The following is a 22,501-nucleotide window of genomic DNA, read 5'->3' as shown; positions in this document are numbered from 1 at the left end:
CAACTTGACTTTTCACAAGCCTGAGCTTTGAGAACTATTATAGTTGCAAAGCTTGGGGCACTCAGGCAGATTCACTTGAGCTAACAGAAACAACTGCAGTGCTGAAGGCAACCAAGAGTTTTAGAAGTGCTGCTGAATGAGCATGTGATGCAATAGTAACACAATGTGATACCTATATTAAAATGTAGTTGCTTAAAAATACCTAATGTAGTATTTCAAGTTCACCTCAGCTTTCCTAAGTAAACAAGAAAGTAAAAATGGCAGCATTGCCAGCTAATGATGTTTGCAACTACGCAAATATAATCTAGATGTGTGCTACAGCTGTGCTTATAAGCCAATAATTTTCACAACAAGAGGTATGTTGATTGCCCTTGACAAAGTATCCTAAGTTTAAAGGACAGCTTTCTTCCTCCTTTACTTTCTTGTAGCCGTACATTACATTGTCAACACCATGGATTCTTTTTGATGAAGCTAACCTTGTAATATTGGGAAATCAACAAAATGCCTTATTTGTTGTCATTCGATAGCAAATTATTTTCTGGTTTTTCTTTACTTATACATGTATGTTGGTAATGTTCTGGAGACATGTTGCTGTGTGTAATATGAGATGGGAACAACACTAAACAGGGTAGCTAGTAAGTTAAAATATCTAGGTCAGGCTGGAAAAAAACACGATAAGGATATCACAGAAGATATCTAGATATCACAAAATCATAGAAGCATAGAATGGTTTGGGTTGGACCTTAAAGCCCATCCAGTTCCAACTCCCTGTTATGGGCAGGGACACCTCTCACTAGACCAGGTTGCCTAAAGCCCCATCCAGCCTTGCCATGAATACCTGAACACATGAACGCTTCCAGGGATGGGGCATCCACAGCTTCTCTGGGTAACCTGTGCCAGTGCTTCACCACCCTCTGAGTGAAGAATTTCTTCCTAAAGAAGGAATGCCCTATGCCCTGATCAGAGCTGTTCTAATTCCAGTCTGCTTTACATGTTTCTCCTGCTTTCACGGACAGCAAGGGCTGCACCTGAATTACAGTTGCCACTATGTGAAAGATCAACAATAAAAGCTGACAGTATATAACAAGTATTTATAAAAATTGGACTTTCATTAAATGGAAATTAATCCTTTGTGTCTACTAACAGATTTTAAACATAACTGAGCAATGCTGGTATCACTTCTCCATCAATGAGTGTAAAATGGAAATTTTTATGCATAATATTGAGTAAGAACACCAAGCTCAGAATTCTTATCAGAACCAGGTCAACCCATACATTGTCCTATGGAATCTGAAAACTTGGGAGCAATAACCAGCGTAGTCCTCTTTGGATGTATATGCACAATCTGCTGTATTTACATTACCAAGGAATAGTGTTTTCTTTGCTGTGCATTTGTGAATCTACTCTTTCAAAGACTTTCTGCTTTCAGAAAATACACTCAGATTTTTTACTGCTTTCTTCATGAAGGAGAGATGAAGGACAAGAATGAGTGACAAAAGGAATATCTCATCCAACATACTTGTATGGATAAAAAATACATTAGAGTTCATTGCCACTCCAAGATTTCCACTGAATACACAATAGTCCTAATGGCTTCTTTTGGAAGAGAAATTTAACAACAGTGCAATCCTCTACTCCCTTCAAAAGTTTTAGCCACTCATTCATCCAGCATCTTGCAGTCCTAAATGGGTAATCAGGGTAATCAGAAGGAATGAAGGGGACTAAAAGACTAAAAAGAGATAAAATGGTAGAAGAATTAACTCAGAAACGGGGGGGGGGGGGGGGGGGGGGGGGGGCGGAAGAAGACACAAAATGACACAACAAAGCTTGAGATACAATCTTTGAAATAAAACCATACTTTTTTTTTTTTCCCCCCTGGTAAAAGCTGCTTTACATAATATCCAGTTAAATGGTGATGTGTCAGTATTGACTGTGTGCTTGATTTGTTTTGTGTAAATAGCAATGAAAAGCACCCTCCCAATCATCTTAAATTCTCAAGAAGGCAACAGGGAAGAAATTTCAACATATGGAGAAGCTAAATATCAAGTTTCCCTACTGTTGACCTACTCTATCCTTAAAATGAACTCGTGTTAAACCATTCACAAAAATAAATACTGAAGTCACATGTTTAAAATAGCACAAGAGCACCCAGCGTATCTCATTTGTTACACAACTGTCACTTTCCATCCCCAGGCTTTTTTTTTTTTTTTAAACACAATATTTCACATATATGTACTTATATATGTGAAAGAACAAGAATGATTGTACAACTGCCTAAGCACATCATCTACCACCACTCTTTCAACCTGACAGAGTGGGACTCAAGTTTTCTGCTACATCAAGATCTTCTGTCTGCAGCTGTTCCACATGGCAAATTCCCATTTCAGTAAATTGGTGCCCTGTTCCCAGAACAGATGCAAAATCAGACTCTTAATGAGAATACACAATGCTGCTTGATTCTAAGAACAAAGTATCATTTCACACTCTAAATCTTCATAATTCAGTATTCAAATGATTCTTTTAATTGCAAGGGGAATTCCATAACCCTTTCATTCTCAGGGAAAATTACTTTTCTTCTAGTTAAAGGACAAATCTAGTACACTAACATTGTATTTTTCTGTATGAGTACATTCTAGCTGCTATTTCAGAGCATGGTTCTAAGCTGCAGATAGAAAAAACACCTGTATCCTGCTCACTATGGCACTGATCATGAGGAGATACACAATCTGTTACTGAGCTAGATACACAATTTGAAGGTCAAATTAAACAGTTTCTCTTCAAATTGGACATCATGAAAATCTGATTCTAAATAAATTGCTCTAAAAGTGATTAACAACATACTTAACAGTACCATAAAAGTGATTCTGAATGAGCTGCCACTTACACTTTTCAAGGTCCTTAAAAAATTAAACGAAGCATTATAACTAGTTTAATCACCTTTTAAATTTTACTTGTCTGATTTTGGTATATGAATTTTTATGTCCATATACACATCTTTTCATGTCGCACATTTCAGAGTACCCACTGAAATAAACAGATGTTTAATTCCCAGAGAATATGCTGGCATCTGAAACTTGTACAAGCGATGCAAATCTGCTGCATACCAGAGCTAACAGATTCACAAATGAGATACCTGTATTTCCCTATGGAAAAATAACACACGAGAAGGTGATAAAAAATTTTGTTTTGATGGAGAGAATGAAAACACAACATTATGGCTTGCTTAGTTAAGGGTGAAAGCCTGGATGGAAATCCTCTAGCCTTTAGTCAGAACGTGGCATTAGAATCACAGTGAATAAACAAGAATTTGGCAAATGCAATGTGAAAAATCTTGAAAATCAGAAAAAAAAAGAGACAGCTCTTATGAGATAAACTCTTGCAGATATGATAGACTAATCCATATAATTTACTAGACATTAACTAAATTCTGTGCACAGAATTTTGTGAATAAATTTAAGCCCAATTCTTATGTTAGTTTCTTTCTGCTCATGTAAATCTATCAGTTTTGTCCAGTATGAGTTTTCTGACAATGAAAAATGTTTAAATATTTGAGTGATGTAATTTCCTTGTTTAAAGTTCATGACACTTCTAAGAAAGATTGAAATCACCCACTTAATTTGAGAAAACAATACCTGTAAACTTTTATGATGGAAGTTGAAAGGACAACATTTTTCCATAGTCAGTGACTCATAATTATTAATTTAGTAAGCATGCCATAAGAAAACAGAAAGCAAACAGGGAAAATGATCACTAAAGTGCATACAACTGAATGGGAAAAATTGCCAGCAGAGAATTTAAAGTAAAATCTCAAACTAGGCACAAATCATTTTGTGATTTTCTTTTCTTGAGGGACCAACCTTCAGCTAGGTCCCAAATCACTCAGTAAAGCTTCTGAGTGTTCTCAAACAGTTTTATCGTTTATACCAAAGATAACTATATTATATTTGGACTCTCAGTTTAGAATTTAAGCATAAATACATCCACTGTATGCCAAACACAGTAACTTAAAAGTAGAATAAAACATTAGAAATAAAAGATTTCATTTGTACCACTTCTATATAAATGATTGTTTTTTGAGTCCAGGATTGAGTCCAATGATTGCTTGAGTCCAGGATTTTTTTTCTTCTCATCTTTAAGGTGTTAAAAGTACTCCTTCTGCATAACAATCCCATTTGCTGGCCTCTACACCTAGAGAAACTTTGGCAATCTCATTTTTGTTTCTGATATTCTTAAATATACATGCAAGATGTTCATAGATATTAACAGAATTTGTTTGGTGTTATATTAGCAGAACAGCTATCTATAGCAGGTTCAGATGGTCATCACAACCCATTTTATCTGTCAGTAATTAAACTAGGAAACACAAATTCTTAAAACTGCCAAGTGAACAACTCTTCCCCTCTCTTAATGAACAGTGCATACAGCTACTGTCAAAGCTGTACTTTGAGTGCACAAAGTAAAGAAATACTACTGGCATTTAAAGGAACACAAGGCTATCGTAAGTAAAAATTCATTCTTGCTTGTATCATTAGACAATAGAATATTGAAGATTTATCTATAAAAGTAATTAAAATATATCTATAAAAGTAATTAAAATATTGCTTTTTGTAATGTTTATTTTTATTTATAAATATTATTCAGAAGCCCCTCCAAAAAATGTTAAGCAATCAAGTGTAAATAAATTCCAGTGCTTTACATCTATAAAATTCTAATTTTTTTTTTTTTTTGGCTGTTGTCTCCCCAGGACAGAAGATTAGATTATTATTATTTTAAACAAAAGACTTTGCAAATGACTTACCGGCAGTGTTTATGTGATCCTGTTAAGGTTTCAATCACAAAGCATTCCCCTTCATTGAGACAATATGCAAGATCCTTGTCTTTGCATGGCTTAAAGTGCTCAGATCGCTCAGTGGAGTACGTTGTAGTATCTGTGGAGGACAGAAAAAAAAAATAAAGGTAAAGAAAAGCTTAAAGGCTAAACACTGGATGTTTTTAAATTTGATCAAAGTAATGTCCATAACATCAACTGATCAAGACAGTCTAAATACAGTCTAAAGACTGTGCTGATAGCAACAGCACAGGGCAAGCAAATTGCAGTACGACTGTAATATTATTAGCAGTAGGACTTCTTAGAAAGATTCACAAAAGGAATCTTACATTTGGAAACATTACCAAAACAAAACAAAACAAAACAAAAAAACTACAGTGAAGCAAAGTTGCGTAGAATTTCCAAACACTTCCCATTTCTAAAAAATAAAAGCACCTATTTTTTCCTACTACCCTGTATTTTTAAAATGATGACTGCTAACACTTCAAGAAATTAATGTAGTTATCTTCTGTTACTATGTATTTTTAAACCAGAACAATAGATATTTTTCATATTAATAAACCTAAAAATGACTTTAAATTATATAGTTTTTAAATGAAAAATAAGGAAAAATAGTTAATACATTAACAACCTGAAAACCACACACAAACAAAAGCCACTGTGAAAGAAAAAACAAAGCCAAAAACCTACAGACAACACTAATTTGATACACCGGTCACAAAAATTGGCCTAGAATACAAACAAAAGCAACATGCTATAGACTGTTTCATTTCAGGCATACCTTCCAAAGGTTCCCTCTTCTTCACCCCACAACATAGTTCCAAAAAGTGCATTGCACTTTAGTCTGTTAACCATCAATTTGGAATACATGGTTACATACCAAAATCTGAAATAGCTTGCCGGAATGTCATGGTGAACCACTCTTCCTGCCTTCTACTTTATTTAACTAATTCAATTGGATTAATCAACAATAAACTGATATTTTCAGAGGAAGATGTCTGACATCATTTTAATTCTCTTCACTAAAGCCAGCGTTTTCTAATGATGTGTGATTTTCTAAGTAGACCATGATTTCTATAGAACCATGGCTTAATCTTCATATACAAGACTAATTTCCAAAACTTAAATTCCTTCTCAAATTGCTGGGACAGGAAGCAGGATATATACTGAATATATAAATTCATATATTCAATATATACTGAAGTTGTAAGAGAACATTTCACCCATACAGATCATCACAAACTGTTCTGGTACTGTCAAAGGAATGAAGCTATATTTGTTGCACCTGGAACTTGACAAACTCAAAATTATAAAAAACACATTAACTTTCTTTTTGCTTATAACTAAAACCAAAGTAAATATCCACCAAGGTAATACCAGGTTGAAAAGTAAAGCACTGATATATGAGGACACCCATAAATACAACTGAAGAGGATACTTTACAAAAATGTCGTCATTCCAAAATGCTTGCAAGGTAACTGTGTATTCATTCTTAGAGTATTTTAATGAAAATAATTTTATAATGTTTCTTTGTTACCCAACTTAAGTGGAGGAAGATTAACAAAATTCCTTTGAAAATAAATATTTGCATACATACACACACATCCTAATCCTCATAAAACAACACTTTTCCCAGAGGGAAAGTATTTTAATTCAAAGCTGTCAGTGTAGGGGGGAAAAAAATCCACAACTGGAAATAAACAGTCTTCCTTCAAATGTTTACACAGATTTAGAATGAAAGGTCCTGCCATTTTCCCTGCTACTTTGTTGAAGATGATGCACATCGGCATCTTTCAGAGATGCAACATAGTGGAGCTAACAAGAACATTACAAGCTATAAAAAACCGCTGCCTTCAACAACTGCAAGCCAGCCCTGTATTGAAATGTATCAAAATGAATTTTTGAAAAAATATGAGATGTTTATAAATGCAAACAGTGCCAAGAATTTCTGCTGACAATGCCAGAGTGATCAGGTTTTATATAACAAAAATATCTTCAGGTAGAAAGCAACACCCAGTTACCTTTTTAAGGTCAGTTTCATAAAGTAGCACTTACATCACCACTGCCAATCTGCACAATATATATAGTGATGTATACACACACACAACTGTAATTAGATATATTTCTATCCCTTTTAAATAAGGAAATCTGGAGATAATATTATTTGAAAGCACTTGTGATAATTACCAAAGGTAACTAGAACTGTTTGATGAGCAGCATCTCAATTCGATGCAGCTTTTGAGAGCAGATCACTTATGTTTGTCAGCCTCCTCTGAAGAAACAATCCGTGCAAATACCTTTATGAAGGTAGTTGCATTACACAGACCAAAGTAATCTGAACTGTCCCAAAGGCCAGCAGGAAAAGAAAGGAGGCATGCAGTACTGCGAAGCATGTCTTTGAGATGGTGATGTGCTGAATTCTCAGAGCATGCTGCTTAAAGAGCAGGATGCTCCTTTTCTACTGTAATTAACTCAAAAATGCCTTGTCAAGGTCAGCATTTTAAAGTTTTAAATTAAATATATTCTTCAGAGGTTTTGTACTATTTTACTTTAATCACTTCTCTGCTCAATGTTATTTAAGATTAAATCAAGTCCCCAGCAGAAACTGGTGCCAATTCAGCAGCTTCAGAGCAGAGCTAAGGCTGAGCACATGCCATTTCACAATGACAAATGTGCCAGTGAAGACTTCATTTTTGGGGGCATTAACCCAAATTCCACAAGTAATCAGGCCTCCCTACTGACCTATGCCTCAACCACAGTGTGTCCAGGTAGCGCAGCAAAGCAGCCCTTCTGAGTAGGCCTCTGCCAGGCCAGCAGCGGAAGGAAATGGTGCTCTGTCCCTGCAGATCCAAGAACAAGCCTAAAATTGTGGTGCTTTCTTTTCCCCACTCGGGGTTCATTTCAAGCTTTTCTTACAATGTTCTGAGTTTTGCAGGTGGCCTTCAAAGTAAGCACAAGAGCTGTAGATTGAGGTGATGGTGCAGACAGCTCCTCACGACAGACCTGGAAAGCTCTTCTTAGGTTGAAGGTTACATATTTTTTATTTTTTATTTTTTTTTTAATTATTTTTAAAGAATGCAGTCCCATTAGAATTCGATTTTAAATTACACAATCTTGTCTCAGAATTATTTGTGCCAGCCAAAACAGCTCGATGTGAAGGGAAACAGCCCACATACAGCTGGTGTCCAAACTGCAAAGGCCTGAGGAATGGGCAGGCAGCCAGGCTGCAGGGCAGCACGCAGAGCCTTGTGCCACCCTTCTGCTCCTGGGGGCAGCCAGGCCTTGCTCATATTTTGCCAAGACAGACCTATGATCGCTTCCCTTCGAAAGGGAATTCCAGAAAAGGGAATTCTCAACTTTTAAAGATTTCCCATATTCAATAATGCATTCATTTCCATTTTGTGAGCAGCAATTTAAGGCATGAAGGTTAACATATGGAGGTCTTTTTACTCTCACATGTAAGGTGATACACAGGCACAGCTTGGGTTTCAACTGGTCAAAAAATTTTATCACCTCATTTTTTTTTATTTTATTTTTTTTTTTTTTAAACAAAACCAATTAAAAATTGATATCCTAAAGAACACTGGAGGGTTTTTCTTTGTTTATATTTTCTTCTGGATACATTCCCATACACAATATGCGAGTTTTCTGAAAGCTTACAATACTGCTGCTGTTTTCATTTCATGTTGCATTCATAATGAAACATTCTTTTTCCCCAGTATCCAGCTTCATCAAATATTGAAAAAAAGATATCTGAAAAAATGTTCTAAACAGAACTACAGAAGGAACAAGACAATGGATAACACTAGAGACAATCTAGCTTTCTTGATTCCTTTTCCAGTAAATCCTACCATCTATTTTGCTTTTTCTCTTTTGTATGACTGCTACCACACCCTGAATTGACATTTCCATGGCACTGTCCTTCAGAAGCTTACTAAGTATCCACCATTTTATTGTGAAGTTAGAATTTCTTTCAAGGATTCTCTTTTTATAGGCTATAAAACCTAAGCACTCGCAAGATTACTCGTACAGCCCCTTAATTTATTTCTAGTCTTTCTGTGTTGGTGTCAGACCCAAACATTTATAGGTAACAACAGGAAACCTCTGTTATGCATTCAGATGTCCTTGAATTCAGTACATAAATGCCAATAATCCATAATCCTTTCTGGTCTTCCCCCCCTCCCCCCCCCAGTTTTTCTTTTTTTCTTTTAATTGTCAAGTACCCAGGTGTTTCATGTAAAAGCAGCAGGGGCCATTGATTTCTGCTGGAATCTTTCCAACTGAATTGGAATAATGAATTTCTAGACACTTTTGCTTTACTTTTACTGGCTCACTTAATCAGCGAATCTTTATGCATGATTCCCCTACTCAAAAAACAGATATACCAAGTCTCAGATGCCACTGTTTGATCAAACGAACAAGAACTCAGTTCAAGTTTGAAAGGAAGGCTTCAAAATCCTTCATTTTGTAGCATGCAGTTGGTTGGAAAAATTAAGTTATTTGGGAATGTTGAAGAAAATTTCATCAGCAAATTTTCAGATTTTGTTATGGTCTAAAGAGGTGTTAGTGACTTTGTGTTTTACTGTTCTCTCATTTATTTCAACATGTTACACTAGCACAGGATGGCTCATTACAGCTAATTTATTGAATGATCGTCAAGGCATGATATGGATACTGTCTCCCCACTTCAGAGTACCAGATTCATTGTTTCCAGTACTGTGTTCTGGTATTAATAAGCCTAGACAAATGCAAGAAAAGAAAGAACAAGAAATTTAAAATATCATAGAAAACAGTAGCATTCATGAAATCTATTTCTATGTAGTTGTAGTAGAAGCAACTGTTCCCACCCATCACTCCTGGCTCACAACATTCTGGCTTTAGAAACACACATTACTAGATACATAACAAGTGAAAATAAGTCCTCCACACTACTTTTCAAAAATACCCATACTGCATGCACCTCCTTGTAAACACTTTTTCCAGATACACTGCTGTCACTGCCAGAGAGTGAACAAAAAAACAAAAACAAACAAACAAACAAAAGGTAAAGGAGCAACAAAAATATTATGGTTACCCTCTTTGAAGATACAAGCGGCTGGTCATGCAAATCTCATAGCTTCTCTCATCATAGCTTCACTGACTAAATGCATGTATGGCAACAACTTAGTCTGTTAGTACCAAACAGTGTTTAAGACCAAAATACTACTTAGAAAACACTGAGTGTTTTGACTACCATTGTACATTATCAGCTTTACAGATTTAGTATCAACTAATTTCCTTTTTTTTTTTTTTTTTTTGTTATTCATTTGTAATTGGTCATTTCTCAGAAAACCTACATACGCAAAATACTCATTTTAAATCACTGATCCCATTTTAAATGTACTACAAAAAAGTAAGCCAATTACAGATAACTGGATTACCAAGCAATTCCAGTTACCAAAACAAAAGCTACTCAGAAAAAGCCCCTTCTGACACTATATTTTTTTTTATATCATTACTGCAGTCTATAAAGAAGATCACATAAAAGAGAATTTAATAGCATACAGAGTATAATATTTTTTATTCAGCGGAGTCAACAGCAAAATATTTACAATGACTGTATAAACAGGATTCCATGCAGTTCTTACAGGATTGTGGAGCGATTCTCATGGTATTTTATAATTATGTGGTAGCTCTGCTGGAAAGGGTCTTGCAAAGCAGAACAAAACATAAACAAAGCCAAACACAGAGTGGTTTATATATTATTTTGTCTACTCACATGCCCTGAATCTTAAAAATGTATAACCTAAAATTTTTATTCCCATATTTTTAGACATAAATGAAAAGGTGGCTGAGGGAAAGATACCAAGCCCCTACCCATGACATTCATTAATGGAATGGAGGACTTAAATATTACTTGGTAAGGGTTGTTATGATGTAACCTAAACTCATGGTAACTCTTTATAAATATTGGCAACTAACTCAAGAAAAAATCAAGACAGACTCATTTCTAATGCAAAGAAGAAATCTTCCTTTGTCAGTCGTAACTGAACATTAATTGCCTTTAGCCATGGGAGACTGCTAGGATAATTGAATTATGATAAATTATGAGCCAAATTATAAAAATATCTACAGTTCAAAACTTTCTTTTTTAAAGGAAAGGGTCCCTGTTCTAAATTTACTTGAACTGCTTTCATGATTCATCTACAATTAAAACCAAAACCTTAATGAAAATATAAAAAATATTTTACCTCACTTCAATAGTTTCCCATTAACTTGCAATCAAATCCTGAATGCTAATTATTCAAGCAGCCACCCCTTAGCTATTTTTGCCAGACAAAATTTTATTTAAGCTAATAACATTTAAGAGGATTTGACTGCATTGTGATATTAAGTGAAATTGTACTATAGATATGGAAATACTTGGAGCTTTTCTACTACCCTTCAGATTCAAATGCAAGAATCTGCATAATTTAGCAACAAATTGATACAGCAACAGATGCATGAAAGCATCCTCATTTATAGTAGTTGGCGTACCATCCATATTGTGGAAGTACTCAAAATCGTTATCAGTAAGAGAAGGTCTAAATGTTTTTCCCTTGAGTTTAATTATATAAGCAAGTTCACGTGGTATTAATTTAGCTCTCCAAAGACCTTTCTGTGAAATTTCTCTGTGGGTAAAAACCAACCTCATCCCTGAACAGACTATACTTCTGTCCCGTATCAGCAGAGCAGCATCACAACCACTATTGCACAGGAGCAACAACTGAAGCTTACAAAAGGTACAAGAAATTATTTTTTGGGGGAAAAAAAATCAGCATGCGTTCTCTGTCAGTGACTCCGAAATTAATTCTTAAAGTGTGACCTCGTTCCAGAAATAAATGATATTCACATTTTCCACATGTGTAATCAGCTTGAAATCACAATACATGCGCACTAAATCATAGCTTGAAAATATATTAAAGGATTTTCAAGCCACTAGTGTATTATTAGCAAAACAGCATGTGCTATTGGAGAGCTGCTTGCTTGCTACAAACTTCTTATCTACTAAACTATTTTCACAACTTGAAAAAAAAAAAAAGCCAAAAAGCCAAGATAACATACGTAAAAATGTCCACCTAATGGTATCTTGCAACTGAAACTCAAAAGAAGAAAATGAAATAAAGCCTGCACCACTTCAAAATGTATCACCTGGTCATATCTATCAGAACTTAAATCCTGAATCCTGAACGCCAATGAAATGCACGTATGTATGTGCAGAATTGCACATCAGAGGCTGCATTCTCCTGTACAGCTCAAACTGAAATCAGCAAAAGCTGAACAAATGGGAGATGACTCAGGAAAGAGCCTGTGGGACACAAAAGGCCAGGGTTTTTTCAGAAGTTCAACGTCTAGGAGAGCAGCAACAGAAGTGACTAAAACTCTAAAAGGTTTTAGCATTCAATGTGAAGAGTTATTTTCAAAATTGAGTCGTGACAGTTGTGATGGGAGCTCTAGGAGCAGAATGCTTTTGCCAATCAGCCATGTATTCAGGTGTCTTTTTGTGGAACTTCTCATTAATTGATGTGAAAAAAAAAATCACAAAGGAACACAGTGAAGAAGTGGGGTTGACCTACTGTCCCCCACCAGGGCTTTTCTCTCCTTTGCTCCCCCGATCTGTCCCTCCCATCTGACTAGCTGTACTCGCACCACTAGAGAAATCAAAAGCCTGTATGGCATCCACCAAGAGGGGACATGTATTTTGCTTGCTTTGGATGTGAAAACAGCTTAGGAAATACTGTCCAAGAGATGGAGAAATAAATACAGTAAAATAAAGTGACTTGCAGACCAGTGTAAAAGCAATAGAGTAAATCAGAAGACTTTTTCAGGGGTGCAAAAAAAAATTCTGACGCAATCAAAGCCATGAGAAAAACAGAACAGTTCTGCATAGGTTACAAGATGCTAGAAGAAAGCAAGCATAACATCACATCTGGGGAATCTACAACCATCAGCAAGCTGCACTGAAAGAAATAAATCTTTGTGTATAAAACCTACAGTAAAGTGCATCAGGAAGTTTGTGATGAAATATTTTTCATTTAGTTTGGGTACTGGAGAGCCTGTTAGTTTGGAGCTATGGTTAATCATTATTTATCAAGAACAGCAATAAAAATGAGAAGTAAGTTGCCTTAAATCAGAATAATTTTCTTTTATTTTTCATGCTCACCTTCAAGTGATCTCAAGAGAATTCAAATCCCATTGCTTAGGAAGGGCTGTTACTTCTAACTGGATTTGGTTGGAGTTCCTCATAAATAATTGAAGTGCTTCAGAACTTTGCACTTTCAAATCTGGTATATTGAAATGGAAATATTTAAAAGGAAATGCAAGAAGTGCAATGATCTAAATAACTCACTGAAGTACTAAAATGGTGTTGCAATCATTATTATACACAGCAGAAAAATAAATAAATAAATACATATATTAGTGCTCCAAATACTTTTCTTTCTCACATCACAACTGTCTTCTCTCTCCTCATGCTGGCAAAGCAAGGACCAGAGGAGAGGAAGATGATGGCAGAGACCTGGGATCTTGATGTCTGTGCTGCTGTGTGCAGGCAATCCCTCCTGCACCCACCCTGGAGGTAGTAGTGCTGGAATGAGCTGCAGCCCACCTCCAGCTGATCCCACACATGGCTCTGCCTTGTCCCACGTTGCCTGATTCCCATCACAAGTCACATCCTTGATCTGGTTTGTTCTTCTAAGAAAAGTACACTAGTACAGTGCCCCAAAGTTCTCCTAAATCGTATTATCACATGGACTCTTGGATTCTTTAAGCCCAGCACTGAAACTACTGCCTGCATTTGTCTGCCAGGAAGCAGGTGGGAGCCCTGGCAGGAGGAAAAGGGTACACAAGGGGGAAGAAGAGGCAGCTCTCTCACTATTCCTGTCATTTTACACAGTTCAGAAGTTCTGGATCCCCTTCCCAGCTGCCCCACCTGTTCCCACCTCACAGGCAAGCTGAGAAGCTTAAATTAAGTCTTTGACATTGCAAATTCCTAACCCTAGCTGAAAGCTCCCAAACACTGATCCAGTCTCAGCTCCTGGACCTTAAGTGACCTGGCCTTTATCAGCCTTTGCATGCTGCCACCCAGCATTTGCTTTGCTGCCCTATCTCCAAATCAAGTTATGCCCCCAAGGCTGAGAAACCTCCAACTAGCTCTAAGGCACATAACTGATGCCTGAGAGTTTTATAAAAGCAAAAATGTTAGATGTAAAAATGAATGACTTCTGGCTTGTCTGCAAACTGAACCCACGAGTTTTTCCACAAATGGACAAATAATTTTAACTGGAAGGTATCCAGCTCCAAACCGGGCTCATTTAGTAGCGGGTTTTAGAGTTTCTGCAACCTCCTTAAACAATCTACTGCCATGTCACTCTCACTGGACTGTTTTCGCCCCCTTAAATCAGACTGAGACAAGGTGATACTCAGGGAACGATTAAGAATACCCTAACCATACACTAGACAATCAAAGCAGAAATAGTTTCTTTTTGATGTACAAAACAGTTTATTAGTAGAAATGAAAAGAGTTTTTCAGATCTCGATATATCCCAAATAAAGAATGGCAACGGTTTTGTTTTAATTCAATTTTTAAAATTAAAATTATTTTTTACTGATTTTAATGCCCTTAAAGAGCTTTCCAAAATGATAGAAAAATGAGATACAACATTTAAGTCTGTAGATATGCCCAAACTATTGCTCAGAAGAGCAAAGGGGATTTTACTGGTTACTATAAAAGGATGCTGTACTGTTATCATCAATGGCCAGAGTCTGAATTCTGTTTTCAAGAATTAAGCTAATAGTGATGAATGCTTGAGCAGGCATTCACTGACATTAATGGCTCTTCTTTCAACCACTCAGGCCTCTCCAATGCTTTTTATCCTTACACAGTAATCATATCACAGAGAGCAGCCAGGTAGGCTGTGCTGCTGTGAAGTAATGGAAAACTACAATTAGTTAGCATTCCATAGTGACACAGCAAACATTATCAATGCTGAAGCAATCTTCCTTTTTTAATAAGAACTGTCGTGCAAGAAAATTCTTCTGGGAACAAGTATTTTGTGATTTACAGCTCATTAGGACCATCTGCAAATTCCTTAAAGTGTGATGAGAATTCAATTATTCACCTCTATATTTTAAAGACTTAATAAATTATTCCTTCTAGGTGTTCACAGAATATAAACATTAATAAAGAAAAATAAGAGGGCTATGCAAAATGTAAGAAATAGATGTTATGTTGCAATGTCAATAATTCATTTCCACATAGCTATTAGTAATCTTCATTACAATGCCCACTTTTACAGAGATTATTCTGAAACATTAAAAAAGTTATGACGGAACATATCTGGACTTTGCTGAGAAATGACTGATTTTATTAGAAATTAGAAGTGGTACAACTGTAACTATGCTCAGACCATTAACAACAACATGCAGTGATTGTTGCAAACAGTTGTTTCTCTGTCACAACTGTAAGAATGCAATTCAGTCTTACTCTGAAACAATGTTCAAAGCTTCCAACACTAAAAACCTAAGCACTCTTGAAAGGACTGTATTTTTTCCCAAAAGATTGCATTTTTTGTATGTAAATAAGTGCCACAACATATACAGTAGAGTGTAAATAGCTAAATATCACTGTCTAGTAGATGTGTAGGGCTTTAGCATCCCCAGGGATTGCTAAATGAAAGACGAGCTACAATTTGGTAGCTAAGGTCTCCTTAGTAATGCTACTTGGCAAGTTTCCTAGCTGAGCACCAAGGTTTTTTCAATCACAGATCTGGAATAATCAGTATTTGCAATTCTGTATATGCAACACTATCACAAAGTTCTTCAGGAGAAAGGCGTTGAGCCATTTTATAGTTCTTTTGGATCATTTGAAATTTTATTAAAGTTGTACAGGAATTACCCAGCAATATGTTTTCAAATGTTTTAGTAGTATGTTTAATGAATCCTTTCTAGTCTCTGACAAAGTACTGTAGGCTAAAAATAGATGCATAATGGAAATAAAAGAATAATACTAGTTATGTGGGGAAAAAACTTCACATTGCAATGTGAATATATTAATTATCAAGAAGCTATTAGTAGGTTGTCTGACTTGTTCTCCAAGGAACTGAAATAGGTCAAATAACACATTGAGTAGAAGTGAAGGAAATAAGAAATGCAATTTTAACCCAAACCTTGTGCTTTATTCCAAGGCAGACAATCTAAAGTTTATTCACTATTGCATTTATCATTTTGACATCCTTGTGGAGCAGAGATGCAAAATCAGGCTATGAAACAATGTTATTCTCAGCATTTCCTTTCATAAAGAAACCCATATCTCCTCCTTTCTACGCACATATATGTACACTTTTTTTTTTTTTTTTTTTTTTTAATTTCATTTCCTCCCCTTTATTCTTTTAATTTAGTCTTCCAGAACAGAAAGGGCACAGGCATGAGAAGGTAAAGTGTCCTTGCAGGAGCTCCAGGTCTCTTAACAGGCACAGCTTAGCTCACAGTTTCTTAGGCAAGCAGAATGCTCTTCTGCCTGGTTCTGATGTGGTATTGAGAGCAGAGCTCATGCTGCAGATCCCCTCGACCTTACTGCCAGCATGTGACAAGCTGCTCGATCCTATAGCATTACACCTTCCAATGCAAATAAGTTACGTAAATTACATGCAACTTTATAATGTAAAGCCAGCACTTCAACGCAGCGCAGTGCCAGTGCATTCTGATAAAGAGCCAGGTAATGAGGTTGCCCCATGGACCATTGCAGTTTCACAAACCAGACTTGAACAGAGATTACCCAGGGTTAGGACTGAGCTCAACAAGAGATGTTATTGCACGTCATATCACAATGTCTATAGTATTATTTTGTAATATTTCATCTGTAGTAACAGATTCATATAAAAATGAGCTTTTTCTATTTCATAAATCCTTGGCCTTAGAGACACATTCAAATGAAATTTTGTTCCATCTCCCTCTGGTCTTGGCCTAACATAAATAAAACAATGTTTAATTCCTGTGATTCAAACTTAAGTCATTGTCTAATATCAGAGAGAGCTTTTTCTGCTAAACTCTCTGCAATTTATGAAGTTGGTGCAAAAAGAGCTTAAAACAGTTAAGACCTCTTGGGTTTGCTTCTTATAATTAGAAAACTGAAAGAATTGGTGGAGTAAAACAATATATATATTCTTGCTAACTGTGAACAAAGGAGTAAAGAAAACGGATGGCATGGGGTTCACAACTATCAGGCAAGATGCTTTCACAGGAGCACAGTATAACACTGAAATCTTTCTTAACCATTGCCACCACCACCACAGGTGTTGGAACACAGGGTAAATTGCACATCATAGTTGTGGCTACTGTTTTCCACAAGCCACAGTGCTCTGTAAAGTTGCAATTGAAAGCATGCTCTCTACATCCAACCTGCTCTATAGATCTATTTTTATAAGCTGTCAGTATACACACCCTGAGTAAACGTGCACGGGTCTTGTGTCTTACAGACTCAGTACCTGATGAGCAAGTTTCATGAGATGCAATTCACAGAATAACAGAATTGTTAGTTAAAATACGCATTTCTAACTTCAAGGTGTTTAATTCATTGTTTTCAATATTTTATTAATATACTACCTCCTTAAATGCTGGTGGTTTACAACAAGGCTGACTGTCAGGCAACAAAAACACACACAACAGCTTTTTTATATAATGCTACTGAGAATTATAAAGTACCAGCAACTCAATTAATACAAGAATAAACTACCAAAAGAAGTCTAATTTATTCATCTACCACATTTAGTAATCCCTGCCATGGCTACGTCTTGCTACAATCAAGAAAATTCACTCCATCTTTCCAACAGTAACATCATTTTGACTCTTTCCTGCTTGTTTCAAGTTCTACTAGTTCCTTTTGAGACCTAATCACAAGAAGCACTGAAACCTTAGAAGGGGTCTGCATTTACCAGTGACTTTAAAAAAAAATAAATATGCATTTATCAGTGACTTTAAAAATATATATATATATAGTAGCATGCTATCATCTATTACTTTTCTAGTAATTCCTTACATTTTTATTATATACGAAGTTATAACCTCTGTGTGCAAATGCAATAAAAATAAAACTCTTGTATTTCACTTTCAGGCATCCATAGTATAAGTATACAGCAACCCAGTTTGCTGGTTCTATTGAATCCCACCACCAATTCTTGCTGCCAGAATACTTTGAGGTTTTATGTTCTTGTAGGCATCATATCTCTTATACTCCACTCAGCCAAGAAATTTAATTTGGCCTTAATCAGTTTTGAGTAACAGACTTATAACTGCAGGCAGGGATAATGCTAAGCACTAAATATACTCTCTATCAGCTTTTTACAGTATAATCTGTTTGGTTTGGTATGTGTTACCTTTCTTTTGGGGGGGGAGGGAGGGAGGGAGTAGTGGGGTGTTAGATGTACTAGTCAGCCTTGACAATACACCCTTCAAAAGAATATGGAAAGCTGTAAGTAAGAGTATGCCAGTAATTATTTACCTCTACTAAAGATCACAAAGAAAAAATTCACAAGAAATACTGCAACTAGGATTTTTAAATTCTTGATCACATTCAGATTAATTTTCTATGACTAAACAATTTTTTCAGGTCTTACATGTATGTTCACTATTTTTTTTAAAGATTTCTTTTTTAATTAAATCAAAAAAAACAAACAAACAAACAAAAACAAAAACAGAAAAACTCTAATTTCATTTCCCTGATAAAGAATTGTAACAGAAAGAAAAGAAAGAAAGGTTTTACATGGTATGTGTGTGTGTGTGGAGAAACAGCCAGTTTCTCCACCAGTGCTGCACAAACTCAGAAAATACGAGGTGAGTTCCTAGCAGTATAAAATCCAATGCTACACAAACCTTGATCTTCAATTACACTTAAGTCACAATAGAAATAGCATAACAGAACAAAGCGACCACTGCTTTCTCATCAAAAAGGTTAATATTTAGGTTAAGGTAGCATCAACAAATTTGCACTGTTACAAATCTTTACCATTTGAAATTATATTTTATGAAATGCATTCATTTCCACTATTTTGTACTAGGTAAGAACAAAGAGGGTAACAGCTTCTCCTCTCCTCCTGAGAAACATTAAGATCCAACCTCACCCTCCAGTCCTGCAATTAATTGGTTTAGGCAATATAGCCTATGCACAATTGTAGCCAGCATCTTTCAATAAAATTGTCTTTGCAAGATGACTTCTAGCCTTGAAGTTCAAAATGCATTTGCCTTCGCTTTCTCACACTGCCGAATCAAATACGTGCTAACCCAGGCATTTACCCATGTGAGCTAGTAGAGAACATGCAATTTCACATATTGAAGTTGCATCCCTGTTTTATTATTAAGATTAATGCAGTATACAGTTTAAATTGAAATGGCATCTCCTACCTTTACTCGTGAGAAATTTGGGCAATATCACACGCATTTTGTGTCTCACTGCACCAGTTTGGTGGTTACAAAGCAGCCAGCTTGCCAGCGCTAAACAAAACAGCTTGAGGTTCAACAAATCAGCACGGTTGGCATCTGATATAACTAAAGTAAGGGGGAGGAGAGTAGCTGCAAGATGGCACTGACAACTTCATTTCCACTCCTGTGCAAATTAAATGTAGGCTGGGGCACAGGAACGGAACATAATGAGACATAAAAAGTAGGACTGCAGGCTCTGGTTGACTGAAGGTATTAGTATGGTAGAGAAAAGGCCAATTAAACTCGAACTGTAAGTTACACATGGCAGCATTAATAATGCTCATAGAATTACAAGACAGTAGCAACAGAAGTCCAGTTTTGGAAATGCAACACTGAACACCTCCAGTGGCAGCCTGACTTCATTTTACAATCTCTCAATTGGAAAACGCATCGTATTCACTACTCTGCTGCCATGAAATTGGAGAAAAATATACAGAAGTGACAGCTGTGATCACTGAAATATTAGCAATTAACAGATAACTAAATAATAAAAGATTTTAAAAAGTGCATCATCCTCTTGATGGTTTAAATTCTTCTTTTAATGCTGATACAAACAAGACATGCAGCCACAACTGAATAAATGTTCTAATTTATATCACTTGTACATCCTTCAACCTGTTAACCAGAAAAATAAGCACATTTCACTACTGTCTATCACATTAGGCTACTTTAAATGACAGTTCATAACTAGTAGCAGATTTATTGTCTATTCTGAAGCTGCCCAGTAGGCAACTAACATATCATTGCTGCAGCTGTCTGAGAATTTGTCACGTTACAAAGCTGACTCAGACAGTGTCTTTGTGCCAGCGCATTTTTGGCAGCAGCAGCAGAAGTCCTAGTAATATCCCCTCTGGAGAGCACAAGAGCTACTCTTGGAAGTGTGGAAAAGGCCAACAAAAAGATAAATCAGCTGATAAACCAGATAAGCTGGTCTCAAAATGATTCAGTAATCATTGTCAGAAGTTCATAGGAGAGGAACCCTAAAGCTAATCAACTCCTCTAGCAGCATCTCATTTCAAGTTTGTGGAAAGAAGTCCAGATGCAAGAACTTTTGCATTACAGTATTCCTTGCCTTCCTTCTCCAATGAACAATTTTCACTTTGTTTCCTCAGCCACATTGTTTTCTAAGAAATTTTCATGTAGCTTTGCTCAGGTCACAGGAGAGTCAAAATTCTTCAACCTAGGTAGTTTGGGCTTTAAATATCAGGAAGAGTGGATTCAAACAGTGGTTCTTTATGACAATTTATCAACTAGCCCATACAAGTTCAATCTTAGTTCCCAACTGAGGAAACCAAGATAAATGCCTGCCCTAATCAAGACTCGTTTGCTTCTAAGCCATTCCCAAGAAAACATGAAGATCATTTCCTCTGCAGACCGCCTGCCCTACTGTTTTTCTACATAAATCTTCCCAAGGCAAAGATTGCTCTATCTGCACAAGTTCTGATCAAAAAAGAAAGCGTGATCATCCAAACAGGTAAGAAGGGTTCTTTCAGGAAAGAAATGCTCACAATTGCAAAATAAATAAATAAATATCTCTCTATAAACCCACATCTTACATGGTAAAAATGTAACTTGGATTACATCAAGAAGTACAAATCAGTAAACACTGGCCTATGTTAAGCTTTGAAATAGCAGGTATATACTTAGGAATCCAATATTTCTGGATTTCATCCATTTATATTTATATACAACTTTAATTCCACAAGTAGAAGCTTCCACTTAATCTCCAGTTTAAACACAGCAAATGCACCGATGCTTTCTCTCTGATTAGACTTACCTATGAACCCAGACTCATATGAAACCAAGGTTACTAACATTACTTGTTAAAAGGAAAAAATAAAATTATAAAGCCTCTCCCAAACACCTAAGCCTGGCTTAAAAGCATTCTTTCCAACTGAAATTCCAAGTCAGTTCATTTTGAATCTGGCATTTATTTATTATTAAGGGTGTGCCTTTTGCATTGCCTCAGTGTTCAATTTCTTTTTGGTAAGTAAGACTGAATGCACTCGGAAGCAGCAGATGTGTGAAGGTTTGGATTTAAAACCTGAGCAAAAGGTAGGACAGGGAAACCACAGTATACAATCAGAAGTTCTCTGGAACATAGCAAGTAAAAATTTTTGGCTTCAATGGAGTGTTGGATAGCATTAGCCATCTTTTGGTTAGGAAAAAGCTTCATTAGTACAAAAGCTGTTTAACAGATCCCGTGCCAGCCTCCTTAAACAGCCACTGGCACATAGAAGATGGACATATATCCGAATTTAGAGAAGGATTTAGTCAGAACTTCTTTCTTCCAGGCAGATCTCATTTTTGCTGCAAAAGCCTTTGCAAGGCACTGGAAGTTAGAGTAAGTTGGAACAAGCTAGAACAGTCTTCAGATGATCTAGTTAGCATGAGCAATCCAGCTGGCATCTGGTGACTCTCCCTCTCTATATATACATGTATATATATACACACACACACATCAATCCTGAGATAGCGGAAATCCAGTTTTACTTCCCTTTTGGCAGCTTGCATCTTTCCATTTGCCAGCTACTCTATTTTCTTCCTTTTCATCTCAGGTTGAATGTGTTTCATGGTCATTCAGTAGATTTATGTATTTTCTTTTGCTATTGCCTCAGTACTGTCAAACATCCACAATGATAGTTTCTGCTAGCTAATTTTCTTCCTACTGGATGACAAGGACTTTACAGACAAAATGATCACCTTGGGTCTTTGTTATCCAACCTTCCCCCTTTCCCACACACCGTATGTAGCGTTTGAGATGGCAGCTTGAGCAGAAAGCAAGACACAGAGCACATCAGTATCTGCAAATCCTGTGGGGATACAGATGAGCTGTTGGAATTCTGTATCAAACACAAAGGATTAGTATGTCCTGCCACACACTTACTGATAAGCCTTGTACATCTATAAGTACACCTGAGACATGGATGTTAAAAAGATCTCTGCACAGTTTAGTGGTACATCAGAGGTCAAGTTGGAAGAAAATAGCTGTGGAGTACCATGATCTAAATTACACTTGAACTGTGTGTTTAGAAATTAAAAGCTATTGTAAAGTAAATCAAGAAAAGCCAGTGCAGAAGACAACTTGTTCAGCCATAAATGATGCCTGAAAATTCAAAGCCCCAACATGTATCAGTAAGGCCCACAGTCCTGTCTTCTCACGCTGCATATACCACGGTT

At 36.3% G+C, this 22,501-nt stretch overlaps 1 protein-coding gene across 1 annotated transcript in view; it reads right to left on the bottom strand.

Moving 5' to 3' along the window:
* The window catches only part of NRG3 (neuregulin 3), a 406,497-nt gene that overhangs the window by 231,580 nt on the left and 152,416 nt on the right, over positions 1-22,501 (bottom strand). Inside the window, exon 2 of the mRNA XM_082764302.1 lies at positions 4,799-4,928. Coding sequence (XP_082620428.1) covers positions 4,799-4,928 — 130 coding nt within the window. The remainder of the gene's footprint in view (positions 1-4,798; positions 4,929-22,501) is intronic.

This window comes from Aythya marila, assembly GCF_965140915.1.
Source record: "Aythya marila genome assembly, chromosome: 7".
In the NCBI taxonomy this organism is placed as follows: Eukaryota; Metazoa; Chordata; class Aves; order Anseriformes; family Anatidae; genus Aythya; species Aythya marila.
This window is presented reverse-complemented; position numbering and strand designations above follow the sequence as displayed.